Source organism: Chroicocephalus ridibundus, chromosome 3 (assembly GCF_963924245.1).
Source record: "Chroicocephalus ridibundus chromosome 3, bChrRid1.1, whole genome shotgun sequence".
NCBI lineage: Eukaryota > Metazoa > Chordata > Aves > Charadriiformes > Laridae > Chroicocephalus > Chroicocephalus ridibundus.
In genome coordinates this window covers 127,918,855-127,936,286 of record NC_086286.1, presented here as the reverse complement: position 1 = coordinate 127,936,286, position 17,432 = coordinate 127,918,855, and the positions used below count along the sequence as shown (strand labels likewise).

The 17,432-nt window shown below is 55.8% G+C and overlaps 3 protein-coding genes across 10 annotated transcripts in view; 1 reads left to right on the top strand and 2 right to left on the bottom strand.

Moving 5' to 3' along the window:
- Positions 1–151: 151 nt before the first annotated feature.
- CENPO (centromere protein O) lies at positions 152–7,267 on the bottom strand. The gene is made up of 7 exons (XM_063330746.1): positions 7,135–7,267; positions 5,794–5,956; positions 5,135–5,304; positions 4,630–4,741; positions 3,586–3,845; positions 2,922–3,093; positions 152–829 (listed from the first exon to the last, which is right to left on the bottom strand). Exons 1-7 carry the CDS (start codon positions 7,135–7,137, stop codon positions 720–722), a joined length of 990 nt encoding a protein of 329 aa, XP_063186816.1. The 5' UTR covers positions 7,138–7,267; the 3' UTR covers positions 152–719.
- Positions 7,191–9,960, top strand: PTRHD1 (peptidyl-tRNA hydrolase domain containing 1). 2 transcript variants are annotated; one of them, XR_010070489.1, is made up of 3 exons: positions 7,191–7,523; positions 8,219–8,496; positions 9,341–9,960. XR_010070489.1 is itself a non-coding variant. In XM_063330747.1 (2 exons), the coding sequence occupies exons 1-2, from the start codon at positions 7,284–7,286 to the stop codon at positions 8,387–8,389; spliced, it is 411 nt and encodes a 136-aa protein (XP_063186817.1). In that variant the 5' UTR covers positions 7,191–7,283; the 3' UTR covers positions 8,390–8,583. The 2 variants fall into 2 exon arrangements, 1 of the variants encoding a protein (XP_063186817.1); XM_063330747.1 differs by lacking the exon at positions 9,341–9,960 and having other exon boundaries at positions 8,219–8,583.
- Positions 9,961–10,613: 653 nt separating this feature from the next.
- NCOA1 (nuclear receptor coactivator 1) overlaps positions 10,614–17,432 on the bottom strand; it is a 187,337-nt gene continuing 180,518 nt past the window's right edge. For 4 of the 7 annotated variants that reach the window (XM_063330741.1, XM_063330743.1, XM_063330740.1 and 1 more), the window contains 5 exons: positions 16,041–16,440; positions 14,829–15,003; positions 13,078–13,261; positions 12,131–12,220; positions 10,614–11,122 (listed from right to left, as the gene is read on the bottom strand). In XM_063330741.1, the coding sequence (XP_063186811.1) occupies positions 10,955–11,122; positions 12,131–12,220; positions 13,078–13,261; positions 14,829–15,003; positions 16,041–16,440 (1,017 nt within the window). In that variant the 3' untranslated portion in view covers positions 10,614–10,954. Of the gene's footprint in view, positions 11,123–11,212; positions 11,270–12,130; positions 12,221–13,077; positions 13,262–14,828; positions 15,004–16,040; positions 16,441–17,432 lie in introns of all 7 variants that reach the window. The other 3 variants (XM_063330744.1, XM_063330745.1, XM_063330738.1) reach the window with 3 other exon arrangements.

Below are 17,432 nucleotides of genomic sequence, written 5' to 3'. Positions count from 1 at the left end.
CAGAAGAAAATACTCTCATTTAAACCACGTTATATACGTTGTCATTGAAACCCCATTCTCTTCTGCTAAACCACATTATAAGGCTAAAGGAAATCAACAGGTTTTTGTTGTTTTTTTTTTTTTTAAAGACCACGATTTCAGTAATGCAGAACTTTTATTAACAAGTTTAAAAAATACTGTGACAAAACAGTAAGGTTTCAAAGATCTGAATGCAGACTTGAAGCACGACGATGGGACACCAGCGAAACTGCCCCATGCCTGAAGGGAAGCACGTGTAAAGCCACTGCTGGTGTGAAATTTTCGGGAAAGGTCAGTGTTTGTGCTTTGGGGGGGGTTAATGCAGCCCACACGAGGGCACGGGTTGCTGCTGGCAGTAACTAAACCTCACCTCTGTCCCTCAGCCCCGTCCAGCTTCTAACCTGAAGTCCTTTCCTGGCTGCAGTAAGCAGGGCACAGATTATTCCCGCTTGCTCCCCTCTTTTTGAGGTGCACTGGATACAAGCAGGGTGCTGATCCATAGGGCATTGCCCCCAAAGCACCGGGATCCTGAAGGTTCAATATAGTTTCCGATTCCAATTGTGAGACGTTTCCTGCAGCTGTGGAGTTCGGTGGCACCAACCGCAGAGATCGGCGCCCGCGCAAGCAAGCGGCACAGCGCTGAGGGAAGATTACCTGCGACAAGACATCCAAAAGCCTCGAGGAATCATCGTTCTTGAGATTCAAACTGGGCCAGCGCTGCTGACGGAGCGGAAGGCTTTGTGCAAGGCCATGCAGCGAAACAGGTCTGAGTGAGCTGCCGCCGTCTCCGCTAGGGATGCGGGAGCATCCGCTGGCAGACAGAAGGGGACGGATCAATGGGGAAAGGAACGTATCGCCAGCATAAAACTATTTGCTTCTCATTCTTCCCTTGTCCCCGAGGAGTTTTTCCACTCTCCCTCGCCATACAGTTTTTCTTCTCATAACCCTTCTCTCTCCTTCCTAACCCTTTGCCCCCTGCAGCTCTCCCATGGGATTCGATGGCTGCGGAGAGTGCCGAGCCTTAAGCGACACCCAGTGCTGGAGGGTGAGGACAGGACTGCGGGAGCCTCAGCCACCTAGTTGCCCTCTGAGCTCAGAAGACAGTGAAAATTGTGAGGAAAGGCAGAGCTTCACCTCTAAAGGGATGGCTAGCACAAGGAAAGGAGAGGGGGGACTGTTGATACATAGAATCACAGAATTGTTATGGTTGGAAGAGACCTTTGAGATCATCAAGTCCAACCATTAACCCAGTTCTGACAAACGGACCACTACCCCATGGCCCTCAGCACCACGTCTGCCCGGCTTTTCAGTCCCTACAGGGATGGCGACTCCACCACTGCCCTGGGCAGCCTCTTCCATGAGGAAATTGTTCCCAATATCCATCCTAAACCTCCCCTGGCGCAGCTTGAGGCCGTTTCCTCTTGTGCCATGGCCTGTTCCTTGGGAGAAGAGCCCGACCCCCCCTGGCTACCCCCTCCTTTCAGGGAGCTGTAGAGAGCCAGAAGGTCTCCCCTCAGCCCCCTCTTCTCCAGGCTGAACACCCCCAGCTCCCTCAGCCGCTCCTCACCAGACTTGTGCTCCAGACCAGTACACGACTCCTCCTCCAGCCTAACTGCAAGCCAAGGAGCTCGCAGAGCAGGCCTGAGACCGGGACTGATGGCAGAGCGAAGAGATCCTCAGTCCCAGCTGCTCTGTTCACAGCTCCATCTAGCTGCACATCGCTCCGCAGCCCAGCCCAGCCCGCCCTGAGCGGGACACGGCACGGCTGGAAACACAGGGAGGCTGGAAACACAGGGAGGCTGGAAACACAGGGAGGCTGGAAACACAGGGAGGCTGGAAACACAGGGAGACGGGCAACCGATTCCTCAGCCCACTTTGACCTTTGTGGTAGTCAGAAAACAGCGCAGACCCAGGACTGCGCTGTGTCACGGCGTTAGGGCACAAGACACAGCACCGGGGCCAGCCTTTGCCGTACCAGGAGGAGGGAGCGGTACCGGTACAGAGCAGGGGGAGCAGGTGGTGCCAGGGAAAGATTTTCAGGCAGGGATCGTTGTTAGGAGTATTTAGATCTTTGTTACGAGTATTTTACAGTATCCCCAACCCTTTCTAAAGGGTCATAAAACCTCACCCCTGTCTCTCTCTGCCGTTGCACTGCAGGACGTGCCGGCACCGCTCACGCTGCAGCAGGGGCAACTAGGGCCTGGCTGCACAATGCGAGACACCCCAGCACCGGGCCTCGATGAATCATTTCTCTAATTGCATTGAGAGAGAGAGAGAGAGAGAGAGATTCCTGATGCCAAAAAGACTGTGTCTTATTTGCTTACAACTAGCCCCCGTGCTATGGAAAGATCACGGGGCTGGGTGCCAGGTTTTCAAGGATGGGAAACGAGTCCAAGGCCGTAAGTTGACGGGAACAAACTATAGCTGCGATTGAGGCTGACAGCGTCCGAGTTTCTGGCCGCACCGGCTGGCCAGGCTCTCCCACATGCGCGGAGTGCACAGGCTTGTGAAAACAGCATCCTGATCCTGCTGGGACCGTCCCGGAGTCTACACTCCAAGGAACTGCAAACTTGGAACGCGCAGCCCCTCTGTCTGAAGTGACCCAAGCTCGCGCTCACACCTTCCCTTTCTCAGCCCCATCGTATTTCCCTCCCTCCAGCCACCCCGTCTTGCCAGTATTGCAAGAGGTCGGTGCTTTTGTGCTAGGGGATGAGTTACACCTGCTTCAAGACCCAGCACCAATTGCACACAACCCCTTCTATAACCTTTTCTCCCTCAGAAATACGACTGCTTGCTCCCTTCTGTCCCCAAAGTCACCTAGAAAGAAGCCATGCCCACCTGCAGACCACGACATGGTCTTCCCAGCCCACACCCCCAGACAGACCCCCGCATTGTCCACTTACGTGTGCAGGAAATCACAACTTTAGTGGGGAGGCTGCAACAGGGATCTCCGTAAACCAGCCTCACGTTGAAGGGAAAGGTCTTGCTTTCACTTGACACGTTGTAGTTAAAGACCAGCAAGTTACACAAGGAGTTCCTCTGCAAAGCTCCTTTTATCCGGCCCGAAAAGTGTTCCTGGAGGGACGGAGATACAAAAGCTAGGAAGGGAGCCATCCGTGTAGGACTGGGAGCTCGCCCGGTGCAGCGCGCCCACCCTCCCTACCAGCCCGGCATGCCTATATGCTCTGAGGTGGCTGTACATCGAACAAGCCTTGTCTGGGAAAGACTTAAATAAATAAAAGCTGATGCACACCCTTACGCCACGTCCTCCGGCAGCTTTTTACAAGATCGCAGCTATTTCAGCTTAGGCACCTCTGGAGGGGAGGACAGCTTTGCGTTTGGCAGTAAACTTTAAAACGAGCACGACATTCAAGTACGTGACAATCGATGAAACAGGCAACTGTGTTTAGAGTCACACGATAATTCGTGAAGTTCTAAAAGCCAGAACTGTGAGTCCTCCACATAAAGAAAACTGCCTAGATTTTCTCCAGCACCTTAGAAACTCGTAACACTTGTTACATCAAAGGGAAAAGGACGGGTGACCAGCACGGCTGTGGCCAGTGGTACCTGTAACTGCTCTGCCTGGTATCTCCTCCCCACGTAACCGTTCAGGTGGTCGGACAGGACAGACAAGAAGCGCCTGATGTCCGTCTGCAAGTACTTCTTGGCGATCTGCTGCAGGGGAATGAAGATGGGGACAGAGTGACGGTAAATCTGCACTTCTGGCTTGGTGAGCAGGTCCAGGTGGTAGGAATCCAAGTAGGTGCCCTCGTAAGCCGTGCTGATGCAGAAACACACTCCCCGCTTGCTCAGCTTCCCACTGATCCCTTGGGGGCGGAGAGAGAGAGGGTTTACTCAGCGCTACTTAACTCATCACCGCAGAGCAGCTTTGCGAGGCAACACAGACCGCAAGAGGGGCTGGCTCCCCTTACTAAGCTCAGGGAGCTCCCCAGGAGGATTAAAGACTTGCAGGAGTTTAGGGACATAAAACACAGCAGCTTTTTAATACAGGACCTCTAATGACCAAGCAGCTGAAATTCCCAATAACTGAGTTATGGTGCCAATTTCAAACACAGCCCTGGCTCCAGCGCGACAGGGAGAAGAGGGTGCCCTGGCTGGAGGAAGGCAGCGACTCACTGCCCCAAGGAAAGGGGCAGGAGAGCTCACGGGTGGGCTCAGCCCACTCGCACCGAGCAAAACTCACATCCTCGCGCTGTCCAGAACACAGAGCAAAGGGCACTCTCCTTGGAAACAAGATTTTTTTTTAAAAAGCTGAGGAACAGATGAAAAGAGGGTGCTGACCCCGCAAGCTTGCTTGTAAGGCCCAGATCACTGGATATTTAACGGCCTAATTCACAAAGATTTCATTCATAATGTAGTTACATGTTTTCCAGAATCTAGACCTTAATTTAAATGATACAGTTCAGTAAATAATAATTCCTGGAACATTCCAGAGGCCTCCTGTGAAAGGCAAGGTTACTCTAAAGGCTCCAAGCACAACAGCAGCAACGTTAACAGGGAAGTTACACTTCACATCAGGCTCATTTTCCAAAATTTAGCACCCCAGAAACGCAGCCATTGGCAGAACGCACCCGAATCTCGAGACATTACCTGTGAGGTAGAAGATCTGCAGCATGGCCTTAAGGCTCTTTATCTTCCACTCTAAAACAGCTCGAGCACTGGGCTGGGCTGGATTGGACACAGCTCCTTCTTTCCCAAGTTGCTACGACAGCCAGAAGAGAAAAGAGGTCAGAAGGCGCGGACACAAACATCTCACCTACAGAGAACGCAGTCAGGCTACAGAGAAATAACAACTTGGTTCTGAGATGAGGGAGACGGCATTTCAAGCAGAAGCGGGGAGAAAGGAAGAAGAAAAGGGGAGAAAAACTCAAGAGAAGAGTTCAGAAATGTCCGCGCGACCTCCAAGCAAGTAGATCCAGCAGTTCTGGACTACATGGCACTGAAAACAGGGCACAGCAGGACTCTATGTCACTTCAAAAGGGGAAATAAAAAAATAATAATTTACTCCATCTGAATAAACTCAATAAATCCACCCTCTGCGAGCAGGAGCACACCAAAGCTCACTGCCAGATCTCTGCTGCAAGCCCTTTCTCACCTCCTTTTGCTGCAGGTCCACTTTAGCCCGCAGCTTATCCCTCTGGAGCCTTAGTTCCTGCACTCTCGCTTTCAGCCTGGCCAGCTTCTCTTCTTGCTGCTCCATTTCCTCTTGCTTCACGGCTGCCTCATAAGCCCGCGCCTCGAGCAATTCCAGGTGAGCAAACACCCCTGCGAGGAAAAGCACGACACGCTCAAAAATCCAGGTTGTGATTATTAGTGGTCTGCAATGCAGTACCCACGACAAAGCAGGTCCAGTGTGGATACGTAAAGGAACCACTGACAACAGCGTTTCCAAGGGGCAGAGGACAGGCAAACATCCGGCAAACAGGCTTTTGGGAATTTTAAACAGTGAAGCCAAGTGCCAGCAGACCCTAAACACTGCCCCACGCCAGCTAGCTAAGCTCCTGAAAAGCAGAATGAGCTAGCAAACACACCAGTCCTGATCCCAAGAGATCTGCAATTCCCAGTTTTACTTCTAACCCAGTACAAAGAGCAGTGAAGTGATTTTGCTGAAGCCTAAATTGACTGAGAGTGACTCAAGGCACAACTCAGCAAGCCAGGGGGCCACGTCTGGCCCCAAGCATTTTAAGGTTTGCTCCTGCAGAAGGACACACTTCACACTTGGATATCCCACATACTGCAGCCCAGACAGCTCACCGTTTGGTGAATACACTTTCTCTTCGTCCATCTTCCCTCGCCACTCTCCTGGAAGTGGGAAGGCAGGCGCCAGCCCTCCCTGGCCAGGCTCCGTCCCTTGGGAAGTGGCAACGTTGGGGCAGAGAGAGCTCTTCCTCAGGGAACCTTCCTCCTCCTCCTGCAGCTGCAACGGGAATCCAAGAAGTGCTGAGGGCAGGTCTAACACACAGGCTAGCCCCACACAGGGACAATCCGATGGGTGAAATGACACATTAATGAACCTCATGTTGTTCAACAAGGCCAAGCAAAAAGTCGTGCACCAGGATCAGTGAGATGGAGAGCAGCCCTGAGGAGAAGGACTTGGGGGTGTTGGTGGGTGAGAAGCTCCACAGGAGCCGGCACCATGCGCTGGCAGCCCAGAAACCCCCCCGCAGCCTGGGCTGCATCCCCAGCAGCGTGGGCAGCAGGGCGAGGGGGGGATTCTGCCCCTCTGCTGCGCTCGGGGGAGACCCCCCTGCAGTGCTGCCTCCAGCGCTGGGGCCTCGGCACAGGAGAGACACGGAGCTGTTGGAGCGGGGCCAGAGGAGGCCCCGGAGATGCTGGGAGGGCTGGAGCCCCTCTGCTGGGAGGACAGGCCGAGAGAGCTGGGGGGGTTCAGCCTGGAGAAGAGAAGGCTCCGCGGAGACCTTCCAGCCCCTGCCAGTCCCTCAAGGGGCTCCAGGAAAGCTGGGGAGGGGAGCCATGGGACGAGGGGGAAGGGTTTTAAACTGAAAAGGCGGAGATTTAGGTAAGATCTGAGGAAGGAATTCTTGGTTGTGAGGGTGGTGAGCCCCTGGCCCAGGTTGCCCAGAGAAGCTGTGGCTGCCCCATCCCTGGAGGGGTTCAAGGCCAGGTTGGCCGGGGCTTGGAGCAACCTGGGCTGGTGGGAGGTGTCCCTGCCCAGGGCAGGGGGTGGCACTGGGTGGCCTTTAAAGGTCCCTTCCCACCCAGACCATTATATGATTCCGTGATTCTAACCCACCATTTCCTATAACCCACCGTTTCACACCAGCCCCACAAGGAAACCCCCCAGGAGCCCAGGCACAGACAGGATTCACTGGCCTCCGCCAATCGGCCGAGCCAGAAGAGCCGCCACAGCCCCAGGGGGTGGCAGGGAGGCTCCGGGGGGTGCCAGGCCTCTCCCCACAGGGCCGGGCCGGGCACCGCCGAAGGGGACGGGGATGAGGAGGGAGCTGGGCAGCCAGGCCCTCCGCTGCAGGGGGACTGAGGGTACCCCGCCGTGGGGGACTGGGACGAGGGGCCCGAACCCCCCCAGGCCCGGTTCCCCCCCTAGGCCCGGTTCCCCAACGGCCCCGCACTCACCATGGCAACCGGCGCTCAAACTGCGCGCCTCAGCACCGCCGGAAGGACGTCACCTCCCTGGACGCCATTTCCCCCTATTTTCCGTACAACAAAATGGCGGCGGCGCTGCCTCCCTCTCTCCCCCCCACTCCCCTCACCCCGCTGCCGGCATGCGCCTCCCGGCAGGCTGTGCGGCGCCGTACGGCAGCATGGCGGCGCCCGGAGCGGCGGCGGCGGGGCTGGTGCAGTACGTGGTGCTGCGGGGGGACCTGGCCCGGTCGTGGCCGCTGGGCGCGGCGGTGGCTCAGGCTTGCCACGCCGCCCTGGCCGCCGTTCATGCGCACCGCCAGCACCCGGACACTAGCGCCTACCTGGAGCAGGGCGGCGCCATGCGCACCGTCGTGCTGGAGGTGCGCGGGGCACGCCGGGAACCGCGGGGCACGCCGGGAGCGCGGCGGGGAGCGGGAGGGCGGGCGGCGGCCATTTTGGTCAGAGCCCTGAGGGGGCAGTGGGGGACTGCGGGGGCGCCCTGGGCCTGGCGGGGAGCGGAGGCCTGGCCGTAACTCGCCTTTCCCCGGCCCCGCCTGCCCTCACGTTCCCGGGGAGTGAGCTACGGCCTAAGCTGCCCCCGAGGGCCGCTGGTCAGAGAGGGTGCGAGGCCTCCGGGCCCAGAGGCGCCGTTACTGCCTGTAACCATCCAGGGCCGCGGCAGCCCGGGTGATCGCCCCCAGCTTCGTGAGGGGGTGATCGGGGAAGCCCCTGTGTCGACGCGGGGTGGGGCAGAGCCGTTTGCCTTAGCATGCTGAGCCAGGCAAGCTGTCCAGGGGAAAAAAAAAAATAAATGCGTCTTTGAACGTTTGCAACCTGTGTTACCTGAAAAAACTCAGTTCCTCCATCCAGTGCTTGCAGCCAGGCCCTTCAAGTAACAAAATGCCTTTTAGGTATGATACAAAGTACAGGGATTGCTCATCCTAATATCTGCTTGCTGGCAGCTGGCCACCTCCCTGTTGTGGCCACTGTCCTCAGCAGGAGCCGCCTTGCTTTGCCTCTCCCCCCCCAGCACCGCCTCGCCCCCCGGCCCTCATCGCGCTTTGTCTCTCCCCAGGCTCCGGACGAAGCCGCCCTGATGTCGCTGGCGGAGACCCTGAAGCAGCACAGCGTCGACCACCAAGTGTGGACTGAGCAGCCCGAGAACGTGGCCACCTGCCTGGCGCTCAGGCCCTACCCCAAGGACCAAGTGCACCAGCACCTGAAGAAATTTAAATTGCTGAAGTGACTGGGCACAGGCAGCTCCTCCTGGGCCAGAGGCGAGCTCTCCCCGAGGCAGGCGGCAGGAGGAGGGCTGCTGTGTCTCGGGAGCGCTGTGCTAACTCCCAGCAGCAGGTAGTCTTCTCCTTGCGTGGCGATAGCGGTTACACAGTGTAAAACGGCTCTTTGTTGGGGAGGATTAAATGTTACTCTGTGCAGAATGCGCCCGTGTGGTCTGTTAACCTGCTGTCTGCATGCAGTCAGCGCGCGGGGAGGTCTTTCCCCCGCCAGCGCAGGCAAACTTTTAGATTCTGCCACACTTTAAATTGTCTCCGGTGCTTGTTAGGGGTGACCTTTCCCTCGGGCGGCCCTTTGAGTGTCCCTGTCTGTCCGTCCATCCCAACGGCCGCTTTCCCCATGCTCCAGCTCCACAAGCCGGCCCTGGCTGCAGATTTGTCACTGGTTCCGCTGCCGGTGTGACCACGTTCCCAGCGCCTCTCCCACCTCCACCCTCGCTCCGTGGCTGCGGAACCACGCCGGATCGCTTTTTCCTCCCGCACCAGCGCAGCCGGTTTGTCCATGATTGTATTTGCGCTGAACCGCCTGACAAAACCCAGCGGCGAACAGCAGACGGCAGCATCGGCCGGCAAGCCGGCACTTGCTGCAGCCCTCGTTCTGCAGTAAAAATGTTTGAAATGAGGCACTTAGTTAAAAAAGAAAGTGCGTTGTCAGCTAGAAGTGCGTGTGCCCCACCTCTACCCGTCCTGGTTGTGCTGTTAATGCCACTGTCACCCCCTGCCCCCCCTAAATTTCCCCTTTTCCAGAGCTGAAGGTGAGCACTGAGCAGCTTTCAAGCTGTTTCTCTCGCCGCTTTCCACCCCGAGCAGCATTTGCCGCTGCCCCCGATCCGCACCGTGCTCTGGCACTAAATTTGGTGACTAATAACCACACGTGCACTCTGTATATATTTTCTCTCCAGCGCTTTGGGATTTAAACCGCCGTTTTTGCCACCGAGCTCCGCGCACCGGCTGATTTCCAGCTCCCCAGCGTGAGGAACCGCAGCGACAGGGGGGTTCCCGGTGCCAGGACGGAGTGACCCCCGGCTGCCCCACACCTCCACCCCCATCGGCACAGAAACAACGAAACATTAGCTGGCAATTCCGGTTCTTTTTTTTCTTTTTTTTTTTTTTTTTTGGTTGGTTTTTTTGTTTGTTTGTGTCATCTTTAACTCTTGCAAATGTCAATCAACAAAGCTACACGTTTTTCCACACACCAGCGCGATTTTTTTTAGAGAGGGAAAAAAAATAAAAATCCCCCACAGCCGCCACCCACCCCCCCATAAAAGTCAGCAGTGAATATTAAAAGCGACCCCCAACTAAAAGAGAAGAAAACAAATTTATACAGAGCTCAGAGCTATTTACAGTGACAGGCTTGAGGGGAAAAAAAAAATAAGCTATCTCCCAACAGAGAAGTCAATTATTATTATTATTTTATTATTATTATTTTAAATAGTTTAAGCTACCTCAGCTGTTAAACACAATCAAAGCAGAAAGAACCGACTGCTTAATTTTATTTAATATTTAATCAGAAAATTTTATCTACAATAATTGACAGACCCCTCCCCCCATCCTTCCCCCTAAAAATTATTGCAGTTTTTTCCCCAAACTGTTCTTGTCTTTTTTTTTTTTTTTGTCTTTTTGTCTTTTTTTTCCTCCTCCTTTTGTAATATACACATTGTAGTCCCCCTCCCCGTTTCGCTCGGAGGCCTGAAACCAGCATAAAACATGGAAAAAATGGTGGGTCAAAATACTCTGGTTTGTTTTTTTGTTTTTTCTTTTTTTTTTTTTTTCTTTAAAACCAACAAACTCACAATTGCTAGAAAAAGCTGATTGTACGCACAAGCGGGCTGGGGCGGAGGGGAGAGAAGGGGTTTTGTTTAAGCGTGAATAAAAAAACGGCTTTTTCCCACAGAAGTCCAGCGCCGATCCCCTTCCATGCCCCGCGCCGAGACGTGATCAGTGACAGATCCAGCTGAAACTGAGATTGCTCTTCCTCCTCCTCCTCCTCCTCCTCCTGCCGCCGCCGCAGTCCTCCAGCTGCCTTCTCCCCCTCCCCACCTCCCCGAGAAACCTTCCTCCAGGTTAAGAAGCCAGCAAAATGATTACAAAAATAAGAATCATCTGTAAGTTTGGCTCGAGAAACCAACTGTCCCGCCTCAGCGCTTTGCCGACATCCAACGCTTATTTTTAAAAAAAAAAAAAAAAAAAAAAAAAAGGAAAAAAAAAGGAGGGAAAAAAAACGAAGGGGGAAAAAAAGGGGGGGAAAAAAGAGGAGGGGAAAAAAGGGGGGGAAGGGGAAAAAAAGGGGGGAAAAGGGGGAAAAAAAGTGAGGAGAAAAGGGAAAAAAGGGGGGAAAAACCCAACCCTCCCCCCCCCCCCAGGAAAACAAAAAAAACCCCTCTTTGCTCCAAACACTACGAGCTGAAGAATGGCTGCGGGTTGAGATATCAAAAATCTCAGAAAAATATATAATATATATATTTATATATCTCTGTACGTCTTCTTATTTAAATTTCACATTCCTCGAAAAGCGGTTATTCAGTCAGTAGCTGCTGAAGAAGGCTCTTCTGCTGGCCCGGCGGCGGCGGTGGCCCGGCGGCGTTTTTCGGGGTGCCCAAAGGAGCCGGCGGATTGAGGTAGGGATCTCCTACCAAATTCACTGTACACTGTACGTCGGCAAAGACCTGAACCTGTTGTACCTGCTGGGACACAAAAGACAAGAGGGGATTTAGCGGGGCCGGGGCAGGGGCCGGCGGCGGCGGAGCTGGGAACTACGTGAAGTGGAAACTCACTAGAGACTTCCTCTAGTCTGGAGCCACCCCAGAGAAGAACTCTTCTGTCTTCTTGTCCTATAAAAAGAAAACCGCTGCAACTCATTCGGCTCGGCGAGGTTCGGAACGTTGCTCATCCAAAAAAAATGGAAAAAAATTAAGATTTGGGGGGGAAAAAAAAAAAAAAAAGTAATCAAAAAAAAAAACCGACAACCCCCCTAGGCTGGGTGAAGGGGAGCCGCGGCGTGGTGGCTGCGGGGTGGTGAGCGAGGTCCAGCGCGGCTGTTTGATCAAAATTAAGAGGTTTTGGTGTGTCTCGGCGGCGCTGCCGGTGCGTCCCTACGGGCTCTGTAAAACCAAGGCTGCGCTACGGGGAAGGGGGAGGCGACGCCGGCGGGTGCCGGATGAGATGGGGATGAACCGCATCATCCCCAGCAACCAGAGGCATTGGCAGGCGGCTGGGCACACTTTGGTGGTGCTCGGTGCTGCTCGGAAGGACGGACGCCGTCCCCGCAGCCTCCCCCATCCAAATTTCTTTGCTCCGCCGCATTTTAACAGGGTTTTAACAGCCGCTCCAGTGATGGCCGAGCCTAGGAAAGAAACCCTCCCTGCTCGCTGGCAGCCCAGGGGCATTTAGCACCAACGGTCATTTATTTTTCCAGCTCGGCCACAGCGTTGCTGCTCTTCCACGGAGGCCGAAAATGCTCACGGCAGCGGCGCGAGCTTTGATGCAAAGAGCGGTGCTGGCGTCCCCAAGGGCTGGCTGTCACCCAACGCCAGTGGGACCACAGTGGCTTCGAGCTGGTCCTGCCAACTGGGGCCGGTCCCAGTGGAAACCAAGCCGGTACGGCCGGGGACGGTCAGCCTTTACCGGGGGAGGGGGAAACCCGTCAAAACTCCTCGGGGTACCTGAGATGCGCTTAGCAGTTTCTTACTGACCTGCGCCCCATCTGCTTCTGTTTTCAAAAGGTCAGTGGAGGAAAGCTGGTTGCAGTAAAGGCCCGCGGGTCTCAGCGCCGGGTCATTTACCTGTCAAAAGCAAGATCCAGGCTCAGCCGGGGGCTCCTGGACGCTGGAGGGGCACTCGCCGCCCTCTCGACCCGAGGTTTGGGGGGATTTGGGGAGGGGACACTCATGGATGGGGCAGCGCCAGGCGCCTGTGCTGCCAGCACCCTCCCTGCACCACGAGCTGCAGGGTTTTGGGGCATCGGTGGGGGGATCCCAGTGGGCAGCCGGGACCTGTTTCACTTTCCTCCTCACCTCCTGTACCACTGCCTGGGGCTCCGGGGGCATCTCGCCCCCGGGGAGCATGAAATGCTGCCCAACTGCTCGGCGAGAGGGGTAAAAGCCGCCGGCTCAGCCCATGCGCTGGAGAGACCACCCTCCCTCCTCGCCGAGCGCTGCGGCTGCTCCCGGGGCGCTGCGAGCCCTGGCCCGCAACGTTCCCAAGCAAACCCCATGAGCCAAGTGTGTCCTCCAGGAGCTCAATGGCACCGAGACAAACCCCGGCAGCTAAAAGAGTCAGAGGCATCTCAGTCTGGCCCGGGGAGGATCTCGCTAAAGGGCTGGGACTGCGGCAAGGTCCTGTATCCAACCGTTCCCTTTCCCAGCTTTCACAGCTCCCCGGGGATGCATGGCTACAAACGGACCCGCCGCCGGCCCACCAGGGGGGCTGGAGGTGCTGGGGATGTTTTGCTTGTCCCTCTACCCACCAAGGACTCACAGGACACTCCAGAGTGCCAGTGGCCTTGGGCTCCAGCACAGCGGATGGTGGGACCTTTGCTGCTTCCCCCTTCACCCCCTTGGGACAGCGGTACCCCCGGGAACAGGGAAGTGAATGCAGAACCCCCTGGCCATCCCGGGAGCGGGGCGGGCACGGCACTGACCTGCTCCGAGCACATGGAGTTCATCCCGGGCATCTGCAACGAGTTCATCTGCATCTGTCCGGCCATGGGGTTCATGTTCTGGACGTTGGTGTTTCCTCCCGCCATGGAGACGGTGATGCTCATGTTGTTGTACATGCCCTGCTGAGCGGGCGCCGGCTGGCTCTGCCCCGCTTGGCTGAAGACGCTGAGAGAGAGGGGAAAAAAGCATTACCTGGGTGTAGGCGGCAGTGGAGGCACCTCAAGATGTCTGCTGAGGCCCCGGGGTGGCCTCAGCCAGCCTCTTGGTGAATGCCAAGATCACCTGCAGCAGAGCTGGTGGAGAGCTTGGGAGCCCTGCCAGTCCCTGGGGACAGCAGGAGGGACAGGGAGGTATCAGAGGTGGCTTAGCCAGCGTGGTGGCTGGGAGGAAAGGGAGGTGGCTGCTGCAGAGACATCCATCCTCTCTCTGCTCCTGCTGTAGCAGGAGGCTCCTCAGTGTGATGGGGTAGAGCAGGAGAATCACAGAATTGTTTGGGTTGGAGGGGACCTTAAAGATCATCTTGTTCCACCCCCTGCCCTGGGCAGGGACATCTCCCACCAGCCCAGGTTGCTCCAAGCCCCGTCCAACCTGGCCTTGAACCCCTCCAGGGATGGGGCAGCCACAGCTTCTCTGGGCAACCTGGGCCAGGGGCTCACCCCCCTCACACCAAAGAATTTCTTCCCAATATCTCATCTCAATCTCCCCTCTTCCAGTGTAAAACCCTTCCCCCTCGTCCCATGGCTCCCCTCCCTGCTCCAGAGTCCCTCCCCAGCTTTTCTGGAGCCCCTTGAGGGACTGGCAGGGGCTGGAAGGTCTCCGCGGAGCCTTCTCTTCTCCAGGCTGAACCCCCCCAGCTCTCTCAGCCTGTCCTCCCAGCAGAGGGGCTCCAGCCAGTGCCACGAGAGGGATCAGACAGGGCTTCGGGCTGGATTAAGGGTCAGTCAGATGCAAAGCCCTGGTCTATGTGACACCGAGTTCACCCCTTCACGCTCCTTCCAGTGTCCTCCTTGACACCCAACCATCCCCACTGCTGCTCCAGGCAGGAGGACAGCTCTCCATCGCAAAGCAAGGTGAAGCATCCCACCTCCAACAGAACTCCCATCTCATCCCACCCAGCCCAGTAACCTCCCACTCCGTGCTGCCTGACCAGGACCAGTCATCCAAGATAGCTGCACACAGCCAAGATGCAAAGCAAGGTGTCCCCCAGGCGAGCTTTTGGGTTTTCTCCCCCCCATTTCTGGAGATCTGAAGCTTAAACACGACTCATGCAAAAAAGGCAACAAGTCTGGTGACTCTTCCTTATTTGCTTCCCTACGTCAGAGCTGGACACATCTTAAAAGGGTCATGCAGTGATGTGGGACCGCCGGTCTTGACTCAATTTACTGCCATGTTTCCTAAGGCAACTTTTACAAGACATAATTAAGCCACCTGTTTAATTAAAAGCCAAAGACCTGCTTCATGGCTTACTCAACACACATGTTCGTTCATTTAAATGCTGTGGGCTTCTGGTTGCCTCCGAGGTGAAGACAAGGATGGGGTTGATGGTGACTTTTGGAGGAGGTCATGGTGTGAGGACATGGCCTGAGCTCAGCACGTGTCCTCGGCCAGGTGTCACCTACGGGCACCGCCACCCCTGCCAACACCCTACCAGGGGACCATCACCTTGGTGTCACCTTGCTGCCTTCTCTCTGTGTCACCCCTGTGCTCCAGGTTACGCCCACCATGATCTTACTTGCTGTTCCCCATGGCTCCTTGCTGCCAGGTCTTCATGTCAGGCGACTGGTAGCCCGGTGTTGGCGGAGCCGGCTGCAGCATGGGGCTTTGCGAAGGCGGGAGCTGGGGTGACATCAAGGGGCTGCTGGGGCTGAGCGACGGGGCAAAGGCGGGTTCGCTTTGCTGACCCATGCCTGAGGAAGGACAGACAGCGTCAGCAGTGCCCAGATCCCCACCTGCAGCCCCAATTCCCTCCTCCCCTGCAACCGCCGGCATCAAACCCGAAGTATCAGCCTTGACTTTTGGTCTTGGGGTCTCTGGTTTTCATTTTGAGCAGCTGTATCGCTCAAATGCAAATATTTCAGGGATGAAGGAGCAGGGAAACCCCCCTCAAGTGCTTTCCATCAGCAGGTGTTCCTCTTTAGCATCGCACCTGCCTGGAAGATAGCCAGGGTAATGATGAGATGGTGCCAAAGGAGGTTCCTGCAGGGCTGCTGCAGCCACATGGCAGTTTTCTCTACTCATCACTGATGTCCACCTTGCTGAGACCCTGCACTGATGCTCAAACATGAAGTCATAGAATGTGTTGGGTTGGAAGTGACCTCTAAAGGTCATCTAGTCCAACCCCCCTGCAGTCAGCAGGGACATCTTCAACTAGATCAGGTTGCTCAGAGCCTCATCAAGCCTGGCCTTGAATGTCTCCAGGGATGGGGCCTCCACCACCTCTCTGGGCAACCTGGGCCAGGGGACACTGGCCCAGGTTGCCCAGAGAGGTGGTGGAGGCCTCATCCTTCAAGATGGTGCCCATCTGCACGCAACTCTGCACCAGCTCACCCATCTCATACAAGCTTGGTGCTCACAGAAGAGGCATAAGGTACCTGCAGCTCATCCCAGCCACCTCAGCAAGGCTTTGGCCTTTTTCAGAGTGTATATATTTAAGGAAGTGCAATTTTGAGGACTGCCTTGCTGTTCTATTTTCAAGGAAAGAACTAAGGAATTACCTGCCCAAACGATACATTTATTTTTTGGAGATTCAACCAGAAAAAGTCCCCTTAGGAGGTGGAGGCCAGAGACCAGACCAGAACGCAGGCTGGGTGAGATGCTGGGGACAAAGCCTGCAGTGACGGGCGAGCAGGGCTGGGCTGCAGCATCCTCGGGGGGCTCAGCTCTGCCCTCCGCCTCTCCCTCCCCACCGCCGGACGGCTTTCCGACGCTCAACTGCTCAACGTACCTGATCCTGAATACTGAAAGATGTTCTGCTGCATCTGCGGGGTCATCCCGGCGCCGAACTGCCCTCCGACGCCGCCCATCATCCCCCTGTTCACCATGCTGCTGCGGTTAGCCAGCGCGGCCTCGGGGTTGGACGCCAACGGTGAGAAGGGACTGGTGGAGGTGGGAGGGTTTCCTGGGTTCGTACCGTAGTTTGGGGGGTAAGGGAACTGCTGGGGGGGAGCTTGGGGCAAGCGAGCGGCTCCGATCTGTACCGGGAGCCCGGCGGAGGGAGGGAGGTTGTTTCCGAAGCTTTGCTGTCTCATCAGGATGGCTCGCTGCTGCATGAGCTGCCGCTGCCGGTGTTGCTGGCTGTAGAGCTCGCGCTGGCGCTGGGCGAGCATCTGGGCGTTGAGGGGAGGCTGCGGGGAAGGAGGGGGGGATGCCCCAGTTATCACCGTTATCCTCCGGTTCTGGCAAACAGCTCAGAGCCCGCTCGGTGCAAGAGCTGTGGGTGCTCCCCTTCCCCAGCTCAGTTTGCAAGGAAAGCTGGAAAAACCCTGAAATGCTGTAAATTGGCCCGTTCGTACCACTGCTGGGCAGGGAAGGTTGGAGATGATAGAGATCAGCCTCTGCACGTGCCGAATGGCAAAGTTCCAGGAGCTGGACCATCCACTGAGCCAGGAAAGGAGGCTCTTGGTCACCTGGCTGTCACCAACCACCCCTATCCTCTGCGCGACCCACTTCTTGTGCCCTCGCCGGGATGCTCCCGTGCACCAGAGCCCAGGATCCCTGACCTTGACTCTTTTGGCTGCGAGCTGTTAAAAAAAATAACCCATCCTATGAGCTCTTCCATGACCATGGTCTCATTCCCCATATAGCCGAGCCAGATGTGCTGGAATTAATCACCGTAAAAAACCTGACAAAGCCATCAGCGGCTGAAACTGGAGCTACAATGGGAACCCTTCGGTCCCCTTCCCTATCACTAATGCTCCCCACGGCACATTAGGGACGTCACGCCGCTTCCCAAAAAAGGCAAAGTCTTCCCAAGAAGTGGAATAAAGTCACCAGAACTCAGCTACGCTTTCCAACTTCTCCTCGCACCCCGCAGATGTTTCATCCACTGTATTAGAAGCCAAACAACAACTTCAGGGCCTGGGGATTTGCAGCATCAATAAGAAAAGTTTTTAAAGATTCTGGTATTTAAAGGATGGCATCTATTTCCTAAAGATCCTTCTCAATTAAATGCATTAGCACATCCTGCTCTAAGCAGTAACAAAGTACTTATACCTTAAGCAGGTGGTGGAGCTGGAGTAAGTGTGAAGCAAATAAAACCCCACAGCAGCTCGTCTTGCAGCCACCTCTCCACAGGTGGGAGAATTTTTCTCTCCCGTTAACAATGGAGAGGAGCGAG